At 37.6% G+C, this 14,410-nt stretch overlaps 1 protein-coding gene across 11 annotated transcripts in view; it reads right to left on the reverse strand.

Moving 5' to 3' along the window:
* Positions 1–14,410, reverse strand: part of SYNE1 (spectrin repeat containing nuclear envelope protein 1) — a 319,168-nt gene that overhangs the window by 239,074 nt on the left and 65,684 nt on the right. For 10 of the 11 annotated variants that reach the window (XM_068677107.1, XM_068677098.1, XM_068677097.1 and 7 more), the window contains 5 exons: positions 12,850–12,870; positions 12,422–12,514; positions 11,122–11,300; positions 9,341–9,537; positions 9,065–9,174 (listed from right to left, as the gene is read on the reverse strand). In XM_068677107.1, coding sequence (XP_068533208.1) covers positions 9,065–9,174; positions 9,341–9,537; positions 11,122–11,300; positions 12,422–12,514; positions 12,850–12,870 — 600 coding nt within the window. The remainder of the gene's footprint in view (positions 1–9,064; positions 9,175–9,340; positions 9,538–11,121; positions 11,301–12,421; positions 12,515–12,849; positions 12,871–14,410) is intronic. The other variant, XM_068677099.1, reaches the window with a different exon arrangement.

Genomic DNA, 14,410 nt, shown 5'->3' on the forward strand with positions numbered 1-14,410 from the left:
TAACAGAAAGTACTTCAAATATACCTCAGCAGCTAATTTTAGTTTTCCACATATATGCAGAGTGAATTTCCAGGAAAAGCTAACTGGGCTGAGACAGGAGAGAATTTATCATCATCATTTTGCCACCTTTTTATTATCTGGTCTACTAGTGCTGGGAGGGGAGGGAAGGAGAGAGTAAGGTTATGGTGCTGGACAGGAAAGTGTAGTAAAAGTATGATCCCAATGTCATTCGTTTATTTTCTTAGTGACTTCAGGGCAATCCTTGACATCAAGCTCTAACTTCAGAAGCTGGCAAAATATTTTAGTAGAGAATGTTTTAACAAGGAAAATGGAAATAAATAACATTTGATTGTATTCAGTTTCTTTTGTTTCCATGATATTTTTGGCATTTTACTTTATAGTTTTGCTTTAACACTTCAAGTATATTGTTGGCCCTGGAGCTTTGCAAGGCTGCAAAGTTCTCTGCAGAATTCAGTGACCTGGCAGTGAAAATTAAAATGCTGGCAGGAAATCTGTCAACATGTCATATGAGAAGGTTGGCAGACAAACAAAAGGCTTTTTGTGCACCGTGTAAGTACACTAATCTTTAAGTAGAATACAAGTGTCCATCTCATATTTTCAGCCAATGAACCATGTGTTCTGGCTGTTAATCTGAAGCTACTCTTTAAAATGAAAGAAGTGATGTTACCATAAAATTGGTGACTATCAGAAACACATCTGTCTCAGTGAAAAAATGCAACACCACATTATATCAGCTAAGCACCTAAAACAAGTGATTGAATTTTAAACATTATATGAGAGAATAAACACTGGGCTATGTGTTCAAAAAGAAGAGCAACTTACAGTATTTAAGTAATGAAGTTAATTATTTTAATAAAATCCTAACCTGAGAAAGGAGCCAATTATGATTCCTTTCTTTGAAAGCTGTCTCAAATATGTAAAATGTAACTTCCTTTAATCATTTTAAGAGCTTAGAGTTATTGCTTCATTTCAATTGAGGAAAGGACAGAATCATCTTTGATGTATTGCTACTAATTCAAGTACTGATCCTCTATTCAAAACAGTGCTGGTTGGTTGGACAGAATTTGCATAACAGATTGTGCAAATACCACAGGCATTATGTCTGTTAATTCCCTATGTAAATTCTTATCTGGATGGTGCAGCAAAGTTAGCATTGTGTTAGGACAGCTGCACTGGAATAAAGCTCTATTTCCTATCTTCTGACACTTGCCTAAAGCTGGTACCTGAGAAACAGTCTAGGGCATATATGACACTTCCCTGCTTCAGCTCTTTATAATGCTGGCATTTCCTTTACTGCATACAGTGTCCCAAAATGCCAGAACACCTAATGCTTCCAACTTCTCAAATCATTTAAACATAGAGAAGGAGAATAAAAGTATTACTCTTCTAGTATGATAGTACTACTCTTCTGGTCTGATAGCTTGCTTTCTGTGTGGAAAAATATCAAGATTCTTTGAGATGAACAACAAATCCAAGACTACTCCTATATGAGAAAATTCACAGAATCACAGAATCACAGAATTTTCTAGGTTGGAAGAGACCTCAAGATCATCGAGTCCAACCTCTGACCTAAAACTAACAGTCCCCACTAAACCATATCCCTAAGCTCTACATCTAAACGTCTTTTGAAGACTTCCAGGGATGGTGACTCCACCACCTCCCTGGGCAGCCCGTTCCAATGCCTCACAACCCTTTCAGTAAAGAAATTCTTCCTAACATCTAACCTAAAACTCCCCTGGCGTAACTTTAGCCCATTCCCCCTCGTCCTGTCACCAGGCACATGGGAGAACAGGCCAACCCCCACCTCGCTACAGCCTCCTTTAATGTACTTATACAGAGCAATAAGGTCACCCCTGAGCCTCCTCTTCTCTAGGCTGAACAAGCCCAGCTCCTTCAGCCGCTCCTCATAGGACTTGCTCTCCAGGCCCCTCACCAGCTTCGTCGCCCTTCTTTGGACCCGCTCAAGCACCTCGATGTCCTTCTTGTAGCGAGGGGCCCAAAACTGAACACAGTACTCGAGGTGCGGCCTCACCAGAGCCGAGTACAGGGGGACGATCACCTCCCTAGCCCTGCTGGTCACAGTGTTTCTGATACAAGCCAGGATGCCGTTGGCCTTCTTGGCCACCAGAGCACACTGCTGGCTCATATTCAGCCGACTGTCCACCATCACTCCCAGGTCCTTCTCTGCCTGGCAGCTCTCCAACCATTCCTCTCCCAGCCTGTAGTTCTGCTTGGGGTTATTGCGCCCCAGGTGCAGGACCCGGCACTTGGCCTTGTTGAACTTCATACAGTTGACCTCAGCCCATCGGTGCAGCCTATCCAGATCCTCCTGCAGAGCCTTCCTACCCTCGAGCAGATCGACACACGCACCTAGCTTGGTGTCATCTGCAAACTTACTGAGGGTGCACTCAATGCCGTCATCCAGATCATTGATGAAGATGTTAAAGAGGACCGGCCCCAGCACCGAGCCCTGGGGGACGCCACTAGTGACTGGCCTCCAACTGGACTTGGCTCCATTCACCACAACTCTTTGGGCCCGGCTATCCAGCCAGTTTCCAACCCAACGAAGCGTGCGCCAGTCCAAGCCAAGAGCAGCCAGTTTCTTGAGGAGAATGCTGTGGGAGACGGTGTCAAAAGCCTTGCTGAAGTCAAGGTAGACCACATCCACAGCCTTTCCCTCGTCCACCCAGCGCGTCACTTTGTCGTAGAAGGAGATCAGGTTCGTCAAGCAGGACCTGCCTTCCATAAACCCATGCTGGCTGGGCCTGATCGCCTGCTTGCCCTTCAAGTGCCGCATGATGACTCCCAAGAGGATCTGCTCCATGAGCTTCCCTGGTACTGAGGTCAAACTGACCGGCCTGTAGTTCCCCGGGTCTGCCCTCCGGCCCTTCTTGTAGATGGGCGTCACATTTGCTAGCCGCCAGTCAGCTGGGACCTCCCCCGATAGCCAGGACTGCTGATAAATGATGGATAGGGGCTTGGCCAGCTCATCTGCCAGTTCTCTCAGTACCCTTGGGTGGATCCCATCCGGCCCCATCGATTTGTGGACATCCAAGTGCCGTAGCAGGTCACCAACCAGTTCTTCGTGGATGGTGAGGGCCACATCCTGCTCCCCGTCCCCTTTACTCATTCAGCCACCAAAAGAACTATTAATATTTAGCAGTCAGATGCATAAATACAATACTAAATTCTGCACCCTAATAGGTCAAAACTCCTGTAACAATCCTGGTAATTAAAACTTTAAGTAAGTTTTGTAAAACACAGGACTTTATTCCTCTATGGAATGGCATTCCTCTATGCCATTCTTATGGCTGAGAATCACTTCCTTTAAGAAAAGTCTTTGCAAGAGCATCTGTGTGGTGATAACTGTTCATATAGCAAGCAATGTGAGCAAAGCAGGCATTTAACATGATTCCTGTTAAGGCAGCTTAAAAATTCAATATTAGCTAAAAATGAGCCTGACCGACTCTTTTTGAAATATAATATCACCAGAACAAGAACACCTCTGTGATACCTGAAGAATATAGGAATAGCCACACCTCTCGAATTCCAGTAGGATTTCTTTGACATTAAATGAAAAAGGTAAAGTTAATAGGTGACATTAGGTCTTCTGAGATTCATGTATTTATTTAGTTTTAGTATTTACTCAGATTATGTTTGTTTACTTTGCTTACTTGCAGAAGATGTAGGTGTTTCAGTAACTGCCTAACTTAATGGTGTTGACACTGTGCAACTCAAGAAAAGCATAATAGGCATTTTATTTATTTATTTATAAATTTTCACAGGTTTTCACTTGAGCAGATCACTTCTTGTCACCTGCAGTGATTCTGTGTTCCTTGGTTGATATAAAAATATTTTAAAGCATTCACTTAGACACAAAGGCACCTGCCACCATCATCCCCATCTGATATCATTCTTAAAACAAGACTTTAATTAGTGGCTAATGTTTCTTACCCTGAATAAAAAACATCAAAAGGGTGTTGTTACAGATACATAACTATTTTCTAAAACCTGCACATCTTAAGCAGAATACAGAACATAACATAAACCATCAAAGAAAACCATCAAAGAATTGTAACCATCTGTTCCTTCCTCAGTAAGAGGATTTTTGATCTCTGATCACATTTACTTTAACTCTTCTAAGTCACTACGACTTATTTTCTGCTACTTCCAAACAGATTTTTAGAGTATTATACTATACTGATACCATTCTATGCACTTTCACTTATTTGCATAGATAAAAAAACAGAACTGGAGCACTCAACCACCAAAGAATATTAAAGAAAAATATTAGAGAAAAGTGTTTATGAATTCCAATATGACAAGAATAAGGGAAAAATTAAATTTACATAGAAGCTTTTCAGCGCAAACTCAGTCTCTCTCTGTCTTTCTCTCTCTCTCTTTCTATATATATATATATATATATATATTTTTTTTTTTTTTTTTTTTCTTATTTTAAACTGAACTGCCAGTGTTAATTTGAAAATTACAAAATACAGAATACTCTGGTGCTTGGAGAGCTAAAAATATATATCCGTGTTTCATGAGAAATTTAATTATGGGCTAGGAAATGAGTACTTTCTTGAGTTCTCTACTGTGTAATTATAAACCAGCTGAACTGTTCAAATTCTTAGGCAGAACCAGGACAGAATTTTCAGACACGACCATTTAAATCTAAAAAAAAAAAAAAAAAAAAGTTAAAAAATACAAAAATTATCTGTTTTTCAGAAATATGGAACTATTTTATTTCCAATTTACTGGAAAAAAAATCAGGTCCCTCTAAAAATGTGTATCTATGAATTCAATTACTTAGTCAATTCCTTTTGAAAACTCTTGTTTATGTGTATGTGTTACCATCATCACAGAAACACATCCATTGATAACAGTAGCACAGATGCACTGCGAATGCTGAGCCAAGCAATATCTTCAGGGGTGAGCTATTAATGTACATCTTAAAAAGCAGACAGAAAATTACTGGAAGAGCTCAGAAAGACATTTTTGCAGTTGCTGCTCAGAAAATTCCTTTTATATTCGGGAACTACAATGGCATAAAGGTGTTGGAGGTGACAGTATTATTTTCTGAATTACTTGTTTCTCATTAGAACACTTTAATTTGAAGGAATGTGATTTCTCTATACTTAAAATCATACCAAGATGAAGCAATTGATAGAGCTTTTACAACTTTACCTCTTTACTAGCTTCAGCAGAACTGCATTGGGACTGTGTAAGGGTAAGAATTTTCAACAAGGTCCCATCAAAGCTGCTCAAACATTTTCTTGAATGGATTGAGAAGATGGGAGTAATTCTCCTATGAGTATTAAACTTAATTTCAACATATGCTACTAGTTAGATATAAATAGTATGAGATGAACCCTTGATCATATTTGCTTGAAAATAACCCATTACTTATATATTAAAAACAAAACCAAACAAAAACAACAACAAACAAAAGAAAAACAAACAAACAAAACCACAAAGAAACTACCTTGGAATAAAGGTATTTAATTGGATCAAGTCAAACTATAAACACAATGACTGACTGCAGTGACTGCAATTTGCTTCACTTCTGCAGCTTCATTTCTGAACGCTCATTTCAAATGTAAAAACTTCATCTGTTAGATTTTTGAATTTCTCTCAGTTATTACTAGACAATTTTAGGGATCTAAATTTCCAAGATGGTTAGAGAAGTATATCTTCTAAAATATCATAATCTATGGGGAAACAAAGAGCAGAGTGTCTCAAGCATGAATGCTTTCCTTCACACAAAAAGACCCCAAGCATGTAAGACACAATCATATATAAAACCATATATACATCTCTTTTATAAATCTGAAGACATAAAAATATCAATCCTGTATATACTCAGAACAGAATCAGTGGACAACCATTGTTGGGAAAAAAAAAAATAAAAATTCAATTTAAATGGATTATGTCATCACACGAATAACTCATATCTGATACACTGTGTGCTGAGAAAAAAATAGTACTCTCTCCTTTACATATTTTTAATCAATTAATTTATCTGAGGTACATATTAGAATGACCATATGTGCAGAATGGGTTAAAAACAAAAAAATCACATTTAGGTGGGTTGTGTGGCCAAGAAAAGCAGTTACCCATATATTAAATAAGTGTTATATTAAAGAATTTGGACTAAGAAACAGACACGCCTGCTGTATTAAGAAAGAAAGAAAAAAAAACTCCACAAGATATTTGATTATGAAACATTGGATTGGGATTTTTTCAAATATTGCCTCTAAATATTGTATAAATATGGAATGTAATATTTATCTGTATGCTGTTAACCTTGTGTTGCTGGACTTTCAGCACTAGAATCTCTCTCTAATATAATGTAATATAAATGAATTTCGCATTTTGTGAAGGATTATCTGGATATCTTCTTTCATCTAGGTATTTTGCAGTTCACAGGATTGACTGCATTAATTCCTGGCTTCTTTTTTTACTACCTTGTAACCAGAAGTATGTAAACTATGGTCTCAACATTTGTTGGAATTTGTGTATGATAGTTTGCCAAAGTCACCGAATATCTTAAAAGGCAAGTTCTCACTATAAAAATTTGATTATCTGTTGACAGATAATTTCCTCTCTGAAAAGTCATAACAAAAAAAGTCATAACCAAAGCAGTTCTGAGAAAAAAATAAACTTCTTTCCTATGACAGAAATGTAAAAGGTTTATAGTAATGGAAGACTAAAATTTCCCAAAAGCTTAGACACCTGAGAGCATATATTTATCCCGTGCTGTTTTTCAAGGCATCTTACTGTTTCAGGGCCAATAACTACTTGGGATTCTGGACTTTACGCACATTGATTACTGGACAGGCTTCATACAGATCTCCTTTCCATGAAGTTATCACATGTCATGTGGTCATCATTTTGTTTTGAGAAGTGAGGAAATTAAAAGTTATGGTGGACAGGACTGGATAGTGAGGTATGGAGTGGGCATAGGTAATTGACAGGGATGAGAACTTTGCCAGAGATGGTCTAGCAGAATTTGTGTCAGGAAAAATGTAGCATCCCATTGCTATTTTTGACTGGTGTCCTGCATCCTCCTGCACCACCTCTGCGTAAACCTCAGGAGAAGGTGGTGAGGCTTTTGTTCATAACTCAGCCACAGCACAGGTGACAGACTTGGCTGAGTCTGTCGGTGGCAGGAGCTGCATTTCCATGGTATGGAAACAGCAGGACTACCTCAGTCTGCCACAGGTCACAGAGGGAGACTTCGGTGCTCACTCAATCTCCCTCAACAGATCCACTGCTCAGTGGAATGCTGTGTCTTAAGCACATTTGCATCCTCAGCACAATGTTGCAGCAAGGAAAATGAGAAATGCCAGTGCTCAGTCACTGGAATCAGACAGCAAAGATACAGCTGACTTAGCCACACCTAATAAAGCTGCATATAGCCACAAGGAAGAAGACTGACTCCTTTCAAAGATCTTTTGTTGCTGTCTGTAAGGTATCCAAAGAAACACAGACAAAAAGTGCTGTCTCTTTCTCTCTTGCTGTGGCTGAGCAGATTGTCTCAGCAGTGTCCTCCATTTGCCATGAAGGAAGTAAATGATCAGGATTAGGAAGTGAGTCATGATCACTTGGCATCACTGAGTACAGATATTCTAGTGCAAAACTAATGCACTATAGCACTCACAGCACAAACAAGATAAAAAAAAAAAAAAAAGACAAAGTGATTCCTTAAAGCGAATAGTCTAGTCTAACTTCATAGTGCAATATAAAGAAGTCTGTGTAAAAATTACAACTGCCTCCCAAGTCTGAAAGTCCAAAGACTAAGCAATCTCTTGTTCCTATCCAAAAATCCAGTGTGATAGAAAAAGAATCAGAGAATCACAGAATCACAGAACTGTAGGGGTTGGAAGGGACCTCGAAAGATCATCGGGTCCAACCCCCCGGCCAAAGCAGGTTCCTCAGAGCAGGCTGCTCAGGTAGGTGTCCAAACAGGCCTTGAATATCTCCAGAGAAGGAGACTCCACAACCTCCCTAGGCAACCTGTTCCAATGCTCCGTCACCCTCACCATGAAGACATTCTTTCGCAGGTTGGTGCAGAACTTCCCGTGATCCATTTTGTGGCCATTGCCCCTTGTACTGTCCCCGCAAACCACTGAGGTTGGCCAAATCCCTCTGTCTCCCACACCTCAAGTATTTATACACATTGATGAGATCCCCTCTCAGTCTTCTCTTCTCCAGGCTGAACAGACCCAGGTCACTCAGTCTTTCCTCATAAGGAAGATGCTCCAGGCCCCGTATCATCTTTGTGGCCCTCCGCTGGACTCTTTCCAGGAGATCCCTGTCTTTCTTGTACCAGGGAGCCCAGAACTGGACACAGTACTCCAGGTGAGGCCTGACCAGGGCAGAGTAGAGGGTGAGGATCACCTCCTTTGACCTGCTGGTCACACTCCTTTTAATGCACGCCAGGATCCTATTAGCCCTCTTGGCCACAAGGGCACAGTGCTGGCTCATGGTCAACCTGTCGTCCACCAGGACCCCCGTGTCCTTCTTGTCAGAGCTCCTCTCCAGAGGAGAGGACAGGTCATCCCCCATCCTGTACTGATACTTCAGGTTTTTCCTTCCCAGGTGCAGGACTCTACACTTGTTCTTATTAAATCTCATTTGGTTTCTTCCTGCCCAGAAGAAACCAAAAATACATGATGCACTGTCTCATGTAACGAACTGTTGCAATCTTATTGGTGTTATGCTTGAAAAGCTCTCAGAGGATTTTGGGACCCGTTCATTTGTTAACATTTATCAAAACTGTTTCTGTTCTTTTTTGGCTCCTACTGTTGAAAGGAAAATCTCCACAGAACTGCCACACTCTTTTCTTCATCTACCAGTAAATATTTACAACACAGGTTCTTTTATTCTCAGTTAATCTTTCTTACTTTTCTTACTCCTCTTGCTTTCATTTGAACTGCTAATCAAAAGGAAATATAATAAACTTTTAGAACTAAAAATGTATTTATAACACACACACACACAATAAACTGATTTGCATAGGTATGAAAGAGAAACTTACATCATTCTCCTGCACATCAGTCACCGTATGATGAAGATCAGGGTAGTACTTCAAAAACTGGGCTACGTATGTCATGATAGACTTTTCATCTGGCTTGTCAACATTCACATCTAGATGTGAGTACAGAACATAGTAAATTAAATTATATCTGAATGGCACAACGTGATACTTAAATATCTAAACACCATTCGACTTCTTCTAAACACCATCTAATCAGCATATTTGATTTAACGCATACTAATAGTCCAAACTTTTTTTAAGCAATGAATTAAGTACCTTCTGGATCAAGGAGCCTTGGAATTCCTAGTTCTGTTTCTGCGAGCATGAAGGCTTCTTCCAGGTTTTCCCTATTTGATCTTCCCTTTACTTTGTCCATGTCCACTAAATCTGGACGGATAGCATGAATAACGGAATGAAATGCAACACCACTCCTCCAGCTTTGTCCAAAGTCTTTGATTTCAATTCCAACTTGCCTAAGAAATATGAAGGAAAAAATAGTGGATCTCAACATCAAGACTAGAGGAAATGTGGGAGGAGACAGGATGCTCCAACCAGTGGCTACTCATAATTAGACTTAAACTACCTACTGTTCCTACAGTTGACTACAGCTCCATCTGTACACTGCATAAATTCATTTCTGCATATGAAGATCCTAGAGGATATTATATACATACTGCATTTTTCACCAGCAAGCTCAGTAGCGGCCATAAGCCAATGGTATTTTGAACAATTAAAGTGCACTGAGGTTCTTGTATATGATGAGGAGGTGCAAAGTGACTTTTTTGTTTGTTTGTTTTTTAACTTAGTTTGAGCACACAAACTTCCTTTGAAGACACACCTGGACAGGAAGGTAGTCTTGTCATTGGGAAGGTCACAGAACAGTAACTCTGGGTGAAGGCTTCATTCACAGATTATTGTAATCATTGAAAGACTCCTACAACCTTTGATGAACACTTGGAAAGCTCTTGTAGTGTAAATAAGGGCTTGGCAAAGTGGATTATCCTTCTTTTAGATTTCTTACAACACATTTCACCTACTCTTCCTCACTGTATTGAAAATCAGATTTATGAAACTCTCTCTTTGTTTATGTCTTGCTTGTTTACGTCTGGAAGTTGCAGCTGACACTTTTCAGTAGCCTGTCTCTTCCTAACAACAATTCAATAGGAATAGTTCAGTACAATCTGATTTGGCATTTTTAGTTACTGTATTCTACCTATTTATCGAAGAACTGGAGAGAACTTTGTCTTTATATTTCTTTGCTCTGAGAATTGTTCCTTAATTCACTGTTTCCATCTACATTATTGCATGATTGATATCTTCAAACAGTAGTGATTACTTAAGTAAAATAATAATAATAAAAACCAAACACATTTTATTCTTTTATGCTTTTTATCTTTATTTTCTTAGAGTGAGAGCAACTAAATTAATATTGGTTCTTTGATTTAATGTATGCTTTTTTTTCATGCCTTTTAACAAGCACAGAAAACTTGGGATAATTGTACCAAATAGTAAAACTAACTGAAATAAATTTAGGCTTTCTTGGCATAAACTTTGTTTAAGAAGAATGAAAAATCCAGACAATTTTTGCAGTAATACATCCTTTGCCTTAAAACTGTGGAAGAATGTTCTGATTTTTCACCACTTCTTTTAACAGCAAGTGCCTGAATTTAGTGCAGAATTCACAGGCTCTGTCACTAAGGAATGCTGTCAGTGTGGGGCTTGTATTGTAACATCAAGTGTTTTGGCAGTAAGACTAATACATCATCATTCAGATATTTAATTCCCCTTTCAGTTCCTCATTCTGTTGAGATAATCCCATTCATTAATCAGAGACTATAAAATGTGATTGCTTGTAAAATTAATGCAAATTATTATTAATTACTTGCTTTTTGTAATGGTGGAACATTTAGCAGCCTCAATTATCAAAAATAATATGATCACAGACTGGTGCTATATAAAAAGATAGCAAAAGGACAGTCCCTGACTGAGAGAGTTTAAATTCTGAAGAAAAAGTTTACACTTAAGATACAAAATCAATTATTTTGTAGGTTACTTACTTTGCTGCTGTGTACTGTATCCATTTCAGTAAAGCCTTCCTGGCACTTCCTTGGACCTTGGTTACCACCTTCCGTTTGCTTGGGGGACTTGCAGTTTCTGAACTGACAACACTTTCCACAGAAGAAGCACTGCTAGACAATGATTGCAGCTGTGGGAGGTTGCTGGTCAGCTCTTCAATCTGTGTGAAAAAAATGTTAATGGACTGTTTATAGATAATCGGTTTAATTCTTATCAGTCTCTTAAATAATATTGTAATAGGACTAACAAAACAAAGCTGAGCAGAAGCTGTGATTAACATGCTGTAGATTGTTTAACTGTACTTTAAAGTAGATTCAAAAATTCTAATGTACATGACCAGATGATGGTCTTAATTTCTGAAGTATAGAAAATCTAACAATCATTGACTTTCCTGACAAAGAGCTACAGCAATATTTAACTGTGTCAAGTTATCTAATATGACAAATTATCATTCAAGTAGGAGACAATATTTAGCTTGAATTGAAATTTTAAAACAATCTACTAATTTCAGAGTCCACTCATTTAATTAAAGAAAGGAAATGGCCTTGATGATCATCTGGATAGTTCTTCATTTACCTTTGTACTGGTTTGGTGTAAATATAATTGAATCTCTGCTTAGAAATACCTTGTGATGAAATACATTCAGTACAATGTACTGAAACAAAGTGCATTGGTATTGCTTGGTGAAGATGTATGACAGTTATTTGTATCATGCTTTTCATCAAATGAAAATCAGTAAGTTTTCTCTTTTAAGAACATTAAGATGACAACAATTTGGCCTTAACATGAAATAGTTATGGAGGACACTGCAAGATTGGTCTCCATCTACATCATTTAAAGCTAAATATTGTCCTTACAAGTATTTGCATCTCCCAGTGAAATCAGCAAGTTTACATATGTTCTGTATGCAAAATTACTGTCTGACATCATGTACAATGGAATTAGTCATACAGCACAATCATGTCCAGGGCTGGTAAAGGTGCTTGTATGAAGAATCCATGATTCTATACTTTTCTTTTGTTATTCTTTTGCACTCTTCAGAGAGAGTGGAAGAATATGTTTCAGTGACAAAGGAAAGCCATTTGAGGTCCATTCCAAATACAGGTATCTTATTTTAACCAGTGTGAAACACCCCTATAGTAAACTGTTGCTTTATTCAGGATCTAATAGCTAATTATAAACTTAGATGTAGTGAGGTACTGGAAACACAGCAGTTCATATGAAATAATGACCTGGACCCTTACTTGAGCAAGCTACACTGAAGTATAAAAAATGTTGTACCTGAAAATATAAAATTATGGTCCACACCAAGCCAAGCACAATAGAAGGTCTACCATCAGCAATATCAGTTGAGTTTATATTGACAAGTTTAATCTATTTAGGAAAGAAAATGTGTTATTACTACACACAAGGAATGATAACAATTACAAAATAGATTTCAAATAGGTTTTTTGCTTTTAACACAGTTTTGTAACCAAATAACAAGTTTGTTAATAAAAAATATAACTGAATGATACAATTTCACTTTTTAAACAAGAATAGCTATTGATAAAGACAGATTTTTTAGGGGCTGCTGCATGTTATTACTTGTAGAAATAATATTTTATTTCATTTAAAAAACAACAACAAGAAAAAAAAAACAACAAAAAAGGAAAAAAAAAACAATAAGATTTCTTACGTAATTATAATTATAAAACCATTATACAAACCGGAGATCCTCTGTACACAGACTTGCATGAAAAATAAATGGAAAAAGATGATACAAAAATAAGTTTTAAGTGATTAATTATTAGGTAAATGCATTCATTTAATTTTATAATGTAAAAATAACATTTTTTTGGCTACATCTTACAGCACAATTAATAAGGAAAGCAAATTAAATACTATGCATAATAGATTTTAAATTATGCAAGATATATTACTAATAGGTGTGGAATGAACTAAATAAAGAGAATTTAAGAGTTAATGTTAAGAATTAAAGTTAAGAAACAGGAATAGGTTCCATGAGTCTTAACTCCCAAATTTCCATCGATAGTCTGAATAAGGTATCGCCCTAAAATAACCTCATAAGAGAAAAGCCAGTCATGGAAGGGACAGAGTATGTATAAAGAAAATAATATATCGGTAATGCTCAAGGAAATTGAATATATTAAATAGTGTCAGAAAATAATGAAATATGCTAACCTTCATTCCCTCAGCAAAACTAAGATAGTCTGCCATTAATCCTGATATAAATATGGGCAGCTAAACTGTTCATGCACTGCATACTTGTTCATGGAACAAGGTTATAGAAAAACTTCAGAGAACGTCTGATGTTCTCTGATGATCAGAGAACATCTGTCAAATGCCAACTGCATTTTGCAGTGTAACAGGAGTCTGGACTGTGAAAATAGGAAGTTGATTATATGTGTAATAAACATTACTTATGGTAGTAGGAGACCCCCAGCACTCCCATAAGGCACCACAGACGGCCGTTTATACATCTTCCTTCATTCACCCGTGAGTAAAAACTAGGACTGCACTTAGATGCTGAAGAGTCATTTCTTGTGCCCACAGCATCCCCATCTCCTCTGGGAGGAAAAGGATGACAGACTGGATAGATGCTTTCTTTAGTCTGGATTCAGCGTGCAGACACACTAATATACCTTACACACTGCTTATTTTCATTTCTCTCTAGAAGGAAATCTGGCATACTAATACACAGTGCATACAGAAATAACTGAAAGCTCAGACAAAAATGCTCAGATCAGCAAGCAAAACCATGCTGTCCCATTCCTGGTGATATATCTTGATACTTAGCAGAGTTAATTATCTTGCTGCACATCATATAAATTTTGGGTCACCTGCTACATTTCCTCTTTTTTTTTTTTTTTTTTTTTTTTTTCCCCAATTATTATTGTTATTATTGTCCCCAGTCTTGTTCAGGAAGCTCTCAAGCCTCCACACTGAGGCTGCATTCAGATACGGTTTGCATTAACAGGCTCTATTACATTAACTAGCAGAGCCATGAGTCAAAGCAGAATTGTGCTTTGTGAACATATTTGTCTTTGCTCTAGTCATATATATTTTTCACTAGAAAAAAGTTATCTTACGATAAACTTAATTCTACTGGAATCTGCAAAGATAGTTTACCACATAACAGAAAAATAATTAAGTCACGGTGCCATGGGGTTAAAGAAACTGAAAGAATGCCAAGGTCCAAAAGCTCTTGATGTATTGTACTATGAAGAAATAAAAATCATTCGGTATTACATATGCATTGAAAAACAA

Source organism: Anas acuta, chromosome 3 (assembly GCF_963932015.1).
Source record: "Anas acuta chromosome 3, bAnaAcu1.1, whole genome shotgun sequence".
Taxonomy (NCBI): Eukaryota; Metazoa; Chordata; class Aves; order Anseriformes; family Anatidae; genus Anas; species Anas acuta.